Here is a 15,116-nt window from a genome sequence, read left to right as displayed (position 1 = left end):
AACTAATAAAGATCTACTGTATAGCACAGGGAACTCTATTAATACTCTGTAATGGCCTATATGGGAAAAGAATCTAAAAAAGAGTAGATATATGTATATGCATAACTGAATCACTTTGCTGTACACCTGAAACTAACACAACACTGTAAATCAACTCTACCCCCATAAAAATTAAGGAAAAAAAGTATTGGCTGCCGCAGAACCATGGCACCTGGAGAAGTATGAGAATTTGGGGGTAGAAGGAAGACTATGAATTGAGAAAGCGTTACCAATATATTCAGAGTATCTATTATTTTGGAAATAAAACTACAAAAGGTAAAATTCAACAGAATCTTTTTGGCTAGTGGAAGAGTGCTTGAGAAAGAATTTGGGGGCACAAAGGTTTCAAAAAGTGAGAACGTGTGATGGAGTCCAATGGCATAATTTTTTTCATGGGGATGGGGACCCTGGAGGGCAGGTAGCTGAGGCGGTCCACAAATGCTGCAGCTGTGATCCTGGGGCACCAGCTCTAGACTCAGAACTGCAAAAGGAAGGCTGTAACTGTTTCCAGAGATTGTGATGTGGTGGGTGTGGCGAGAGAGAGGGAAGGGGGTAGCAGTTTGTGGGCAGAGGCTGAAATGACCAAACATTTGTTCCTTGACAAGGTAACAGAATGATACCTTAAATGATAATTTGTTTGAAACCCCTACCTTCTTCAAAAACGGTTTCGGGGTCTCTTAGAATGAACACAAGTCCAGGTAGATCTTCCTCCGGGGCGGGGGGGAAGAAAAAAAAAAGCAGAGTGAAAGATACATGTCTAAGTAATGAAAGACTGATGGATGGAGAATAAAGTGAGCAGAAAGGGGGGTGGGAAATGAAGTTAGCAGAAGCTACTGAAATAGACCATAAAATGTATCTCTGAGCTTCCTGGCAGCCAGAGCAGAGAAAGGAACTTCACCAATTACTTAACTAATATTGTCTAATACAAGGAAGGGGACCAGAAGCCAAGAGAGGCAACTTTCCCTTAGCTCTGGGCTACTGGGGAATCTGTCATAGGGGCTTTCACGTGGTGGATACTGTGCAACAACGTGAACCATCACCCTGGAAACTGTCTGATGCAAAGATGCTCTCTGTGTGCGGCTGTTTACGATTTGATTTATCACGTTAGACGGAGGGTCGTGCTGTTCGTCACATTTTCTGAAGACGTTTTGAGGAAGACTTTTTTTTTTTTTTTTGGTAGAGGGCAAAATAGTTTAAAGAGGTTCTAGGAATGGCAGTGATTAGCCAAAGGACGTTAGACAATTACATAACTTCCCTTTGCCCCTGTTTTCTCATGTATAAAATGGAGATAATGATCACAACTACTTCAAAGGGCTGTTGTGAAGATTAAAGGAGTTAAAGAGATACTTAAAGAGATACTTAAAATAGTGCCTGGAACGTGATAAGTGCTCCATTCGTGTTAGCTGTTACTAGTAGTAGTATTAGGTGCAGTAGTTTAGCAACTAAACTTAAGGATGGAAAGGAGGGAAGGGACATGAGCCACAGGCCAGTGGTTGAAACCTGTGTATTTTATAGCTTATCGATTCCGCTCTTTGGGGACATGCAGTTTAAAGGAAGTTATAGAGGGAGAGAAGCAAGCCATTTCTGTCATTATTAGTAACAGACACACGAGGTCTGCCAGGCCTGCAGTTGTCTACGTGTCCTGATGCTTCTGGGTGTGGAGGCTCTTCCTGTGAATGTGCATGCCCCACCCTCCCTCCACCCTCAGGCTGGACAGGCATCCTCACTCCTCCATCACAAGGACACCCGCAGGGAGGTGGCAAGGAGCAGGTCATCATGTATTCAACAAACAAAGAGCACGTAGTCTATGCCAGGCGATGCTCCAGGCTTTGGGAAGCCATGGTGAACCACATAGACAAGTTCTCTGCCCTTAGGCAGCTGTGAAAATGGATATCCAGCAAAGAATCATCCCAATAAAAACGAAATCCCAAATGTGAGAAAGGCCATGGAAGGGGAAGATGGGGGATTGATGGGAGCATCGGAAACGGGGGTTTGGCAAAGGCGTGGAAGACTCCCCAGAAGAATTAATGATTGAGCAGAGAGGTAACCAGGAAAGAGGGGAGGGGCAGCAAAGACCCTGTGCTGGGAAGAGCAGGCAATGCTCCAATTCCAGAAGAAGACCCAGGTAGCTTGACAGGGAAACGGGGGGCTGGAGGAAGCGGAGACCCCAAATGGCACCTTGGGGCTTTCTTCTGAGTACAATGGCTTATTAGACTTCCTAGACCCCCACTTACAGGACAGCACCAAGCGAAGCAATTCCTAGTGATTGTTGGACCCTTGGGTCTTCACTGGGTGCCTTCTGCGTCTCCTGAGGACAATACATGTGGACAGGCCTTCTGGGTTGCCAGGTGTCCTCTGGGACTCTTGTCAGGAGTGGCATTCAGACCATTTGAGGGGATGTCACTGCTCACTGTTTCTTGGTTATGGTTTTGGTTTTGGTTTTGGCTTTGGTTTTTTTTGCGGTACGCAGACCTCTCACTGTTGTGGCCTCTCCCGTTGCGGAGCACAGGCTCCGGACGCGCAGGCTCAGCGGCCATGGCTCACGGGCCTAGCCTAAGTGACCCATGGAGCTGGGGCTGCCCTTGTGGCTTCTGGGAGGGTGAAAGCTTGCCTTTAAGGCCTTGCCTGCAGGGAGGTAGGAGGAGGGGCACCCTGGGAGGGGCACTTTGTTCTCACTGGCCCTCCTCTGCACCTCATTGTTGAGCACCCTAGGCCTGGAGGGGAAATTTCATCTTGAGCAAGTCCTAATAGGGCAGCAGTGTGTGCCAAGAGTGACCCTGAGAATGAGGAAGCCGTGCGATCCTGGGGCACCCCCGCCTCGCCCAACGGCGTGGTTTGGGTGTGCATGATGGCGCGTTGCTGCAGGTGGCAATGTTTGGCCAACAGTTCCAGGGGCTTCATGAGGGCTGTGCAGGCTGGACAGAGGGTGAGACGGGGCTGCTCTGGGCCCTGAGTACCAAGGGAGGGAAGGGTAAGTGGAGAAGATGATGCATCCCCCTCAGGACCCTCCAAACGCCCCTGGTTTAGGACTGCCTGTGTCTGTATCTCCAGCAGCTCCCCCACCCTGCCAAGCCCCTCCCTCCTTAAAGGTACTAGGCTCAGAGTGGACCATCTTGCTCAGAAGCTTTAGGGCTTACATGAAAACAGTGCCTCCTGGTGGACAGCGTCGGAAAAGCCCCAGGGAGGGGTATCTATGAGGCGCACGCGCGCGCGTGTGTGTGTGTGTGTGTGTGTGTGTGTGTGTGCGCGCGTGTGTGTCTTTCTGTTTGTCTGGCTGTCCTAGGGAGGCTTACATTTCTCCTCTTCAGCTCCAAGCCCGTTCTCTGGCCCTCCATCCCCCACTGACACGGAGCAAGGACTCCACCTGCTTTGTTCTTTTCCATAACTGTGCCCCCCATCCAATTACCAATTCGTGTTCTCCTCCCCAGGCTGGCTGCAGAGAGGGACACAGCCCTCCTGGATCCTCCTTCCTCACTGCCCCCAAATTCCAGTAAACAGGCCTTTTTGCAGAACGATTTTCTGACGAGAAACAGATGGGGGTAACAAAGTCATGAAAATGTGTGAATCATCTAAAAAAATATTTCAAGGTTTTGCCAACCACAGTGTGATTTTCAACACCTCCTGACATGGCAATTAGAAATCTCCTCCTTATGATTCTTAAGCTGAATCTTATGTAATCGTTTAAAATAAATACATCCTTCGTCAGTAAAAAAGAAAAAGAAAAAAGAAATCCCCTCAATTTTCTACCCTATTTTCATTCTCAACTTCCCACTTTGTTTTATAAGCCCCCCATCACACACTTTGAAGTACTACTACTAATTAGTATTAACATTGTTTGAGTTTCCCGTGATATGCTAAAGCACTTTACGTAAACCGACTTGCTCACTCTTCATGACAACCTGACAAGGCGGGTGCTACTGTTTTCTCCATGACATAGATGAGGAAACTGATGTCCGTGGAAATGAAACATCTAGACTCATGCTTTCCAATATGGTAGTCAGCAGCCACATGGGGCTGTATAAATTTAATTGAAACTAATAAAAATTCCATTCCTCAGTCCTGCAGCACATATTTCAAGAGTTCACTGGCCACATGTGGCTAGTGGCTACCATATCGGACAACATGGACTAGAGCATTTCCATCATCTCAGAACTTTCTAGTGAGGGCTGCTGGTATAGACCAAGCAAGTCTACTTGGTCGATCTGAGCCAGGATTCAAACTCAGAGCTCTCTGGCTCGAAGGTGATATGTTCTGCTTCATCCTTCCTCCAGGAGGGACCCTGTTCCCAACTTCTTCTCTCAAAGATGACTGGACTGGAGGAGGGATCTGGGAGCTCTGTAGTTTAAATTTGCCTTTCTGGGACCCTCCAGCCTAAGTCCCTCTGGGCTTGTCCTCGTGGTCTGAGAAGGGCAGACCGCACTGCCCCCTCCTGCAGAAACCCTGGGCCCTGCTGGGTCTGAGCCACACGTACAGGGGTCTGTTTCTCCCACTGGAAGATCCTTGATGTTTTACCCTTCTCGACTCCGGAGTGTTTAGTGCCATGCTTGCCCTGTAGAGAGGGCTCGGAAGAGGGCAGATTGTGGAACCGGGCCTGTCGTAGGATGAGTACTTGGAAGGGTCGATGTTTTATTCCTGTGCGGGGCAACTGTGCAGAGTCCTTGTGCATCCCATGCCTTCCCCACCCCTCATCTGTGCTCATGGCCCTTGTGGATTATTCGGGACAAATCTGGCTTGGCCGCGTCTGCTTTCCCCTGGTTGGCCTTCCTGTATCAGAGCCTGGAGACAGAAGGGAGGGGTGGAGGCCGCGTGGGAGAATTCCACAGACAGGGTGGGATGCTGGGAAAGCGGGGTGCACAGCTTCCCTGGGACAGTGGCCTGGGAGTGGGCTGTAACTGCAGCAGCGGGACAGATAAACTGGCGGTAAGGTTTGTAAAATCCTGATAGAGAGCCCCACGTAGGGGAAGGAGGCGGTGGGACCGGAATATTCTTTCAGCTCTCAATCCGTCTTACTGAGTCTGCTCCCAGGAGTCTAATCAGCACAGTTGTCCATCTACCTGGAAGTCAGCCCTACCCCCGGCTGCTTTTCCCCGTGGAACAAAGAAAGCTGTGGAACCTGTTCTCTTGCATGCCCATCATTATAGGTGTGAAGCTTAGCGGTGGGAGCCCTGGGTTCCAGCCTTCACTTGGGGATAGCTGCATGTGTCACTTCTGTCACACTAGCCCCCTACTATGCCCTCGGGGCTGTTCCAGGCACATTCCATGGATTAACTCATTTCACAGCCATAGCTACCTTTCGAGATATGTGCTATTGTTATCTCCATTATATAGACAAAGGGTCTGACGTTCAGGAGCTTAAATAATGTGTTCAGGGACTCACGGCTATGATCTGAGTCAGAATCCCACCCAGACAGCCTGGCTGCAGAGCCACAGTCCTCCGCATCTGTGCATCTGTCCCACCTCTCCAGTTGTGTTGAGACTGGGTCCCCGAGGAAGGCCCTCTGGCCACCCACAGGAACAGGAGCCTCTGGTCAGCACCCTGCCTGGACACCACTTTTTTTTTTTTTTTTTTTTTTGGTCGCGTCGCACGGCATGTGGGATTTTAGTCCCCGACCAGGGATCGAACCCGCACGCCCTGCATTGGAAGCTCAGTGTCTTAAACACTGGAACCTCCAGGGAAGTCCCTGGACGCCATATTTTACGGGGGGGATGCTGACAAATTGAGAGGAGCCTCCTGAACTCTGAAACGCGTACACTTTGAGGGATGGTTGGAAATCTGGAGGTGCATAGCCTAGAGATGCGGAGGCTTGGCCTGGTTTCCTGGCTCCCCCAAGCACCGTGGAGACCCCAAGATGCAAAGGCTCATGCTGAGGGTTAGTCGGGGAAGACTTCACTGAAAAGGAGCCACCAGAGCTGGATCTTGAGGGACAAGGTGATTTGCTCCGTGGACGAATGGAGGAGGCTGTCCCAACTAGAGAGAGCAGCTTCGATAAAAGCTGAGATGTGAACGAGCAGAAGCTTGCTCGGGGAATGATGGGTGGCCGGGTCTGGCTGGAGCAGAAGGGGACGTGTGGGAGTGATGGCGGGTAAGCCCACAGGAATTGGGGTTTTACTCTGTCCATGCTGCGGGCGGCTAGGCAGCTCTGTGCCCCCCGGAGCTGCATGGGAAGCTCCTTTCCCGCACCTCTGGCTGGTAGGACAGAGCTTGTTGCTCCCTGTAGCCTCTTCTGTAACGTGCTGAGCCCTGGGTGGCGGGGCTCGGGGGGACATCCTTTTGGGAAGCAGGCTCTATGCTGTGCCTCTCGGGACCAGACCCTCAGGCCCCCATCGCTTGCTTTGGCAAGTTCACCTCTGAACTGCCTCTAGGGCTCTGGCAGGCAGCGCTTGCTTCTGCACCCCAAGAACGGTCCCGGGTGGCTTTGCTCGGTTGAGGAAGCCTTTGGAAGTTTTTCTGGGTGTTGCCAGGAGAGCTGTTCATTGGGGGGTCCACTAGTGAAGAGGCCTGGGTCCACCGTGCCCAGAGGCAAGAGGCCTGGAAGACCAGGAGCCTGCAAGTACTTGGGGAAAGATGCCCAGCTCTGGGAAAAAAGAAGGGTCCATTTCTACTGACCCACTTACCTGCAGGGAGTGTTCTGAGCTGGGTGGTTCGGGAGACTAGGGAAAGCGGGGGGCCCTCCGAGCACAGCCTGCCTATCAGGGGATCCTGCGTGGGGAAGCAGCGGCCGGGCTCCAGGACCTCGGCTGTGCTTTAGTCACTGGGAGGAACCCAAGCAGAGCATGACCTTGGAGCAGACACAGGAGCTCCTGAGCTGGAGGCCGCCTGCTGACTACCCCCTGGCGGCAGGTCCTCCCCGAGAGAGAGGGAAGGCAGTGCACCCCCAGTGGCTGGCATGAGAGGTCACTGCTGCCTGGACGCAGGTGACATGCTCAGCCCTCGAAGTCAGAGTCAAGGGTCCACGGAGACTAAAGAGGTGCTGGAAAGACAGGTGTCACGTTTCAGGTGCTTATGGCGAAGGTCCAGGCCCATGGCACTCACTGGGTCCCAGAGCCAGAGCCTGGTGGTGAAGAGAAAGTGTCCCCAGCACCAGTCGTAAGGGCTTGAAAGGGCATCCCTTCCTGGGGGCCGCGTCCCCCCATCCTCGCCCTGTCTCCACCAGGCCGGCCCTGAGCACCGTCTGCCTTCCGTTTCCTCAAATGTGAAGTTAGCAAGCTGGCCTAAGTGACGGCAGAAAGCCATTCCGGGTCCTTCCGGGTCTGACTGTCTATCCTTAGATGCAGTTATGATCGATGCTCAGTGTGTCAGTCGCTGGACCTTGGGTGTTCAGGGCTGGCACGCGTGGGAGTCTCTTTCCTTGTCAGCATCAGACGCTGCTCTGGGTGCTGGGGTCACTCAGAACCCAGGGCAAAGCTCTTTTTGCAGAAGACCCTAACCTCCCCCCAACCCGAGGGCCTCGTAACTGGCTGTGTAAAGGCCCCAGAGCCGATGGGCAGAGGACGAGCCAGGGGTGGGAGAGAGGCTCCTGCATGGGTGCTAGAGGGGACTCTGCTTCTGGACCTTAAAACTGGACAGACTCGTGGCCCTGTGACCCAAACCAGAAGCCACAGTGGGATGTGCTGGAGGATGAGGCACCGCTATTCTGCAGCACTAACTTGTTTTAAACTCTTTCCACTGGTTGATGTCAGGACCCTGAATGAGACTTAAGGCCTGACAGCCGCCTATCCATGGCATCCCTTTGACAGGGGACACAGACCTTCGGCTCAGGGGATAACAGTAAATTCCAGTAAATAGACTCTTTGAAAAGTTAATTTTTTTTTATTACCTGAGACTTTTTAAAAGAGGGACTCTGTTATAGACTAACAGCCCTCAAAGGTGTCCACGTGCTAATCTTTGGCAACTGGGAATGTGTTACCTCATGTGGCAAAAGGGACTTTGCAGATGTGATTAAGGCTCACGAGATGGGGGGTGAACCCGGATTATCTGGGTGGGTTCAGTGGAATCAAAACGGTCCTTAGGCTTCCCTGGTGGCGCAGTGGTTGAGAGTCCGCCTGCCGATGCAGGGGACATGGGTTCGTGCCCCGGTCCGGGAGGATCCCACATGCCGCGGAGCGGCTGGGCCCGTGAGCCATGGCCGCTGAGCCTGCGCGTCCGGAGCCTGTGCTCCGCAACGGGAGAGGCCACAACAGTGAGAGGCCCGTGTACCACAAAAAAAAAAAAAAAAAAGGGTCCTTAAAAGGAGGGGTACAGGAGGGTCAGAGTCAGATGTGATGACATAGCAGATTGGAGGAAGGGGCCACCAGCCGAGGAGTGCTGGCAGCTGCAAGGGTCTGCAAAAGGCCAGGAACTGGTTCTCCCCTGAGCCCCTGACGGGACCAGCCCTGGCAACTCCCTGACTGCTGACCCAGTGAAATGGATTTTGGACTTCTGACCTCCAGGACTATCAGAATAGAAATTTCTGTTGTTTTAAGCCACTGAGTTTGTGGTAAGTTGTTACAACAGCCAGAGGAGGCAAATACCGATTCCAAAGGGAATATTTTCTCAGCTTTGCCGTGCACCCGTCTCACATCTTAAACTGAGATGCTTCAAAGAAACCACCATCTCCCTGAGTCTGCAGAATTCCAGAACAACAAACATCCTTTAAAAGGCTGCAGAGCCACCCACGGGATGTAAGCTGGGTGAAGGGGTGGGCAGGGAAGCCAGCGCTCCTTGGGGATGAGAGAGCAGGGTGAGGTCACCATCAGTGGGTGCTGCTCAGGGCTTTTATAACCACAGCCTTTGCACGTGGGCACGAGTGGTGTCACGGGGCTGAGCCGTGCCTTGTTGCTCAAGTCAAGTGAAAGCCCAGTGGTTCAGGCTGCGAATCGACATGAGAGGTTGCTGCTGTCTCTACAATTACATCATCAAAAAGAAGAGAAAGCACCTACCAGGCAGGTCAGCATTCTCAGGGACCAGCTGAATCTAGAGGCAGCCTGAGGTCTCTTTATTCCAGAGAAGAGTTTGGGATTGTTGTGGAGGTGACGATCAAAGACAGTTCCAAAGTTCCAAACTCCTGTCACCCTGCACCTTTATTTATTTATTTTTTTTTTTGCGGTACGCGGGCCTCTCACTGTTGTGGCCTCTCCCGTTGCGGAGCACAGGCTCCGGACGCGCAGGCTCAGCGGCCATGGCTCACGGGCCCAGCCGCTCCACGGCATGTGGGATCCTCCCGGACCGGGGCATGAACCCGTGTCCCCTGCATCGGCAGGCGGACTCTCAACCACTGCGCCACCAGGGAAGCCCATGATTGTTAGTTTTTAAACATAGGAAGGCCTAATTGTAAAGCAGCTATACTCCAATAAAAAAAACTTCCAGAAAAATTATAACATCAAGAAAAAAATAAAGATAGGAAGGCCTAGACGAGTCTCAAAACAGAACATGAACCCAAATGAGGGATGAAATGAAGCTACTAGCAGGGGAGGGCTATTGGATTCAAGGCTCTTGAGCTTATGGGAGGGGCTGGGGCTGAGGTCAGTGGTACGAGAGAGAGAGCATCCTCTCCTCCAAGGCCAGCGAGAGGGAGGGAGGTCGTGGTGAGGTCAACACAGAGTGGGGTGCAAGCTTTCTTTCATTGTTCTATATGCTACCATAGTGGCATCCAGAGCCCGGCAGTGCTGGACACAGAAGCTCCAATCTAGTTCTTTCTAGAAAATTCAGTTGTAGACACACACTCTACAGGAGGTTGAGGAGAACGTAGATTTGCCGACTTCAGCAGAATATGGATCTGCACTGCTTTAAAGCATTGGCTCTCAAGAGAGGGTTTGTTTTGTGTCTGTAAGACTCCCAACGGGTAGGCGGTCCAGGGCGTGAGCTCTGTGGGATCATCCAGAGATTGGGTTTCTTCTCTCACGTTGCTCTGCCACCTCCAGGGTGTATTCACACCCACATGGGCGAGGCTGGCCCACCAACAGCGTCCATATCCCAGCCCTGTGGTAGAGTAGGAGCGACCTGAAGGGTGCACACGTTCCTTCTGCTATCCTGTAACCACACTGACCTGCAGGGAGGCTGGGAAATGTGGCTGTCCCGGAGAGCCTTGTGTCTAGCTAAAATAGAAGATTCTAGTACGGACAAGCAAGAAGAGGGGACAGAAATGGAGGGAGAAATAGTCATTTTTGCCATGGGCTTCAGACATAAGCATGCATGGCTGTGAATCCTGCCTCTTCACTCAGGCAAGTCATTTCACCTCCCTGGGCTTCGTTCTTCTATAAAATGGGACTCGGGGCCGCGGGGACCACCATGCACCACGTGAGCAGCGGAAGCACCTGGCTTCCAGGGCCCTGGAAGACAGTGGGCACACGCAGTACCTCTGATTTCCCACTTTCCCTCCTTTCTGCCCTAGGGAAACCAATGTACCTGCACATTGGGGAGGAGGTAGATGGTGTGGACATGCGGGCCGAGGTTGGGCTCCTGAGCCGGAATATCGTGGTGATGGGGGAGATGGAGGATGAATGCTACCCCTACAGCAACCACATCTGCAACTTCTTTGACTTCGACACCTTTGGGGGCCACATCAAGGTATGAGTCTGCCTGGCTGAGGCCATCAACCCAACTAGGAGGATTCCAGCGATGCCAGCCTATAGGCAGGGATTCTAGGTAGGAAAGGGGATGGAGGGGCAAAAGGTAGGACCAAGGGAAGGGTACCTTTCTGGAAATTGGAGGGGTCTTATGTACTATCCCTCTGTGTGCAATTCCATCTGTCCATACTTGGGAACAAGAGAGATGACAGAGGAACGTCTCTTACCCTGCAGTCACATGGCACGTGTCACACTGCCTTCCTGATTTTCAACTTTCAATCATAGCTTTCGTTCCCTTTCTTCATTGTCTAACCCTGGCCACTTCCTAAAAGAACGGGCATTTAACTCACAGAAACTTGCATTTGCAATAGATCCATTAAAATACAGATAAGATGGGGACTTCCCTGGCGGTCCAGTGGTTAAGACTCTGTGCTCTCACCACAAGGGACGTGGGTTCGATCCCTGGTTGGGGAGCTAGGATCCCGCATGTTTCACGGCGCGGCCAAAGAAAAAAACAAAAACAAAAACCAGAGAAGATGATAAACAGGGGAGAAGAACTAGAAGTTCTAGCGTTACATTTACCTGTGAGTTTCCTGGTGGAGACTCAAGACCAAGACAGATATGATGAGCTGCAGAGTTCTCATTGCGCAGTGAAGGAAAATGGTACCAATTCGTTGGAGCTCATGTTTTCCTAGCATTCAACTCAAAGAGGAATTCCTTTTGCATCTCTCTGTGAGGTGCCTTTATCTGGCATGTTAGATATCAGACGACACCCCAATGTTCTTCACGAGGTCATTGCTTCCAATGATTTGAGATTAAAGCTGGTAGAATAACAATATTACCTTGGTGTTCTGTAAAGACAGTTCTTTAGAAGTTAAAATCATATGCTTTAAGGATGAGACTTTCTGGTAATCTAACTGAAAGGAATAATTGAGTGAAACTTACAGAGTTCATAATGGGGGACCTACTGGCATAGGTAAGACCATTTTTTCTGTCATACGGGCCTAATATAAGATTTCTAGCATTCCTGGCCCCTGCTCATTAAATGCTAGCAGTGCTTCCCAGTCATTGCAACCTCCAAAAACTCTTCTCTGTATTTCCAGTCCGTTTCAAGGGATGAGATGGGGACAGAGGTGGTGGTATAATCTTCATCTGAGAAACTCATTAGGGAGACTAAAGCAGAAATAGCAGGTTTATGTTACGCAAGCTGCTGCAACCCCATTTCCCATGTTGAGAGTAATCCCTAAGTGATCAGAGCACTCCTTCCCACTTTGCCCAAACTAGGCCTCAGAATCATTCTTAACACAGCTCTCAGGGCAGCCACTACTGGAGTTGGCATTCCAGGTGACACCTATTTTTGGAAGGCATGGTTAGCCTGTCCTTAAGTCATCCTTCTCTAGTAGAAGTTAGCTGAACTCAGCTTGGGACAGGAATCATTTTTGAACTGTGCTTTTCTGGTGAGCTCCTGGAGTGTAGACACTGAGTGTGATCAGGTGGTTCCTTTGGAATGTGTAGGAATGGCTCTGGGTATACTATGACGTGAGCATGTGAAGCATCCCACAACTCACACTGACAAAGACCCCGAGCTCAGCATCCCCTTCTTACAGCCAGGAGAGGGCCTCAGATGGTGGACCAAGCACGGGCTCTTACTGCCCCGAGGTCCAGCCTGTCCTGGATTCCCCAACCGTCCTAGGGCATGCTGTTTGCCAGTCTCCCCCGGATTACCTCAGGGTTATCCCTTTCTTATAACACTCAGTGGCTTAGGAGGTAGGAAAAGAGGGTTGAGGCAAGCCCCAGCCGCTGCACGGTCCCGCTGCACCTCTTGATTCCAAGCAGTTCATTGCCTTGCAACATTCCTATGTTATTAGCAGCAGCCTGTCTCCCTTGAGGTGGGAAGAGTCAGGCATCTTAACCCATTTGCGGAGAATGTCTTTCGTTCACTGAGTACCCGAGGTGGGGATCAGCAAAGCACACTGAAGACAACACGTGTGCATTTCTGGAGAGTGGGCAGCAGCGAGGGGTATCAGGGAGCATCTCATGGACTCCTTCTGACTCTGGGCTCTCCTCTCCCAGTTTGCACTGGGGTTCAAGGCCGCACACCTGGAGGGCGTGGAGCTGAAGAACATGGGCCAGCAGCTGGTGGGTCAGTACCCAATTCACTTCCACCTGGCGGGCGATGTGGATGAAAAGGGAGGCTACGACCCGCCCACGTACGTCAAGGACCTCTCCATCCACCACACGTTCTCTCGCTGCGTCACTGTCCACGGCTCCAATGGCTTGTTGGTGAGCACATCCTTCCCGGGGAAGCCAGGGATCCAGAGCCCCTTCACCCTCTCATCCCTTCCCTGCATGCCGGTCTGCTCGCTGCTGGGCCCAGGGACCGTTAGCAGTGGCAGCATGCTTAGATCTAGTCACTTGGTCCAGGGCCACTGGGGGTTGAGCTCAGATTTTAGAACAGTATCAATTGAGAACAGGTCACTGACCAAAGAAGAAGGAGAAAATAGGGGTGTATCTTTGCCAAAGGCACCAGGCTACAGAGATGGGTGAGCAATTAGTGGTCACTGGGAGTCTAGCTCTTGCTGCACCTTGGTTTCCCCAAGGATCGTTCCAGGACTGTGTGCCACGGCAAATCTGTTAACTGCAGACAAGGCAGGGGTCACGCCAAGACTCTGTACTGTGGCATCTGCCTGACAGGCTTGAGGTAGTGGCAGCAGTGGCCCTTTTCCCTTTTCTTCTGTTGAACCAAGTGTCATCAGAGCAAGCACTCCTGGGAGAAACACCTTCATTAGTAAATTGGTGTGTGTGTGTGTGTGTGTGTGTGTGTGTGTGTGTGTGTGTGTGTGGCTTGTCTTGATTTGCACAGATCATTTTTACACTAAAGTGATCCTTCTTTAAATGAATTCAACTTACATCCTCCATAAATTTTTCAAGCTGGACATTACCAAATGCCCTGAATCCAGTTTGTGTTTGGTTTGGTTTATGTCACGTTTAGAGAAGCATTTGGTAATTTTACACGAAGTGGAACTTTCTTTCAATGCACTAAGCTCATATCCTCTATGAACTTTTAAGCTGGATGGCACGAAACGGCATCCAGCAAACTGAACCTGGTGGCCAGACGTGCTTTGCTTGCCTTAAGTGTCTCAAGAACCATTTGAATTAGTTTTCAGCATTTAGAAATGTAGAGATTTCACATAAAAGTCTGCATTCTTGGCTTCTCTTAAAAAGTAGTTGGAATTGGCAACACGAGACCCACATTCCTGCCTGGCAACAATGCATTCAGACAAAGTCATAGCACCCCACCAAGCTGGGCTTATGCTCTCTGGTTTACGCCATGCCCACCACTTCCTAGTACCCTACAGTAAATGCCCCAGGCAGGGCCACTCATCTCGTTGCCTGTTGGCCTCTGTGGGCATCTGAGTCTGTGAGCCCTGCTTTAATCCAAACATAAGGGGCTTCCCACCACGCATGCGGGGACAGGAAGATGAGGAAGCCTGTCAGTGTGTGGCGGGTGAAGCCACTTTCAGGTCTATTCAGTGTGCTCTTACAAAGGAATGCCTGCTGTTGCTGTATTTTCAGTGCTCTGACTTAAAACCCACCGAGTATAAAGAAGAGAGCACTGGTTTGGGGGCACAGTCTAGAAGGGCCTGGTCCACAGGTCACAGGTCATGGGCTGTGGACCTCGGGCAAGTCGCTTACCTTCTGTCAACCTCAGCTCCCTCCTCCACCAGGTTGGGGACATAACACCAAACACATAGGGCTCTGAGGGGCCAGCGCCACGAGGGAGACCCAAGACCCGGTGCCCTGCCCGCTGGGCTCACGTGCAAATGTTGGCTAGGAACCAGGGCCGGTTCCCCCAGCAGCAGGGTAGAGGGTTGCAGCTGGAGTAGTTGCTGGGAGACATGGGATTATTTTTCGGGTCCAAGAAAGAGGCAAAGGAAGATGTTTTCTGGCAAAAGCAGAAAGATAACAGGATTTCGAATAAATTCGGAAGGTTAGGGATGCAGTAGAAGACACAGGATGAACTTGGGCTCTGGAGCCAGACACTGTGGGTTCCCATCTGGTTGCCACTTCCTAGCTGTGTGACCTGGGTCAGGTCGTCTCCGTGCCTCTGTTTCCTCTTCTGTAAGATGGGGAGCAAAGGACACGGACATGCCGTGCCAAGGGGCCTGGCCCAGGTTGGGCCCTGGAAGCAGGCGTCTGGTGGTCCCGTTCGCTCGCGCGGTGTGCCGAGTGAATGCACGGAAGGCAGTTGGTGACTGAGCTGAGAACACGTGCCGAAAAGAACAGCGTAGAGTTGGTGAGGAGACATCCCAGTTCTGAGCCTTAGGAGCTTGACCTGCTTTAAGCATTTGTTCTGAAGTTTTGTCCTTAAGTTTAACTTAAATTCGACTATGTCTAATGTTCCTCGAGAGAAAAATATGAAGGTTACAAGAAGTCTGTAACTCCAGATCCGGGTTGATTTGAGTGGAAGCTGTTCTGAACCTCTGGGCAATCACGTGCGCACACACACACACACACACGCACACACACAC

At 51.3% G+C, this 15,116-nt stretch overlaps 1 protein-coding gene across 4 annotated transcripts in view; it reads left to right on the top strand.

Moving 5' to 3' along the window:
- The window catches only part of CEMIP (cell migration inducing hyaluronidase 1), a 163,705-nt gene that overhangs the window by 110,860 nt on the left and 37,729 nt on the right, over positions 1 to 15,116 (top strand). For all 4 annotated transcript variants that reach the window (XM_067698608.1, XM_067698605.1, XM_067698611.1 and 1 more), the window contains 2 exons: positions 10,410 to 10,585; positions 12,658 to 12,867. In XM_067698608.1, the coding sequence (XP_067554709.1) occupies positions 10,410 to 10,585; positions 12,658 to 12,867 (386 nt within the window). The remainder of the gene's footprint in view (positions 1 to 10,409; positions 10,586 to 12,657; positions 12,868 to 15,116) is intronic.

This window comes from Pseudorca crassidens, chromosome 1 (genome assembly GCF_039906515.1).
Source record: "Pseudorca crassidens isolate mPseCra1 chromosome 1, mPseCra1.hap1, whole genome shotgun sequence".
NCBI classification, from domain to species: domain Eukaryota; kingdom Metazoa; phylum Chordata; class Mammalia; order Artiodactyla; family Delphinidae; genus Pseudorca; species Pseudorca crassidens.
This window is presented reverse-complemented; position numbering and strand designations above follow the sequence as displayed.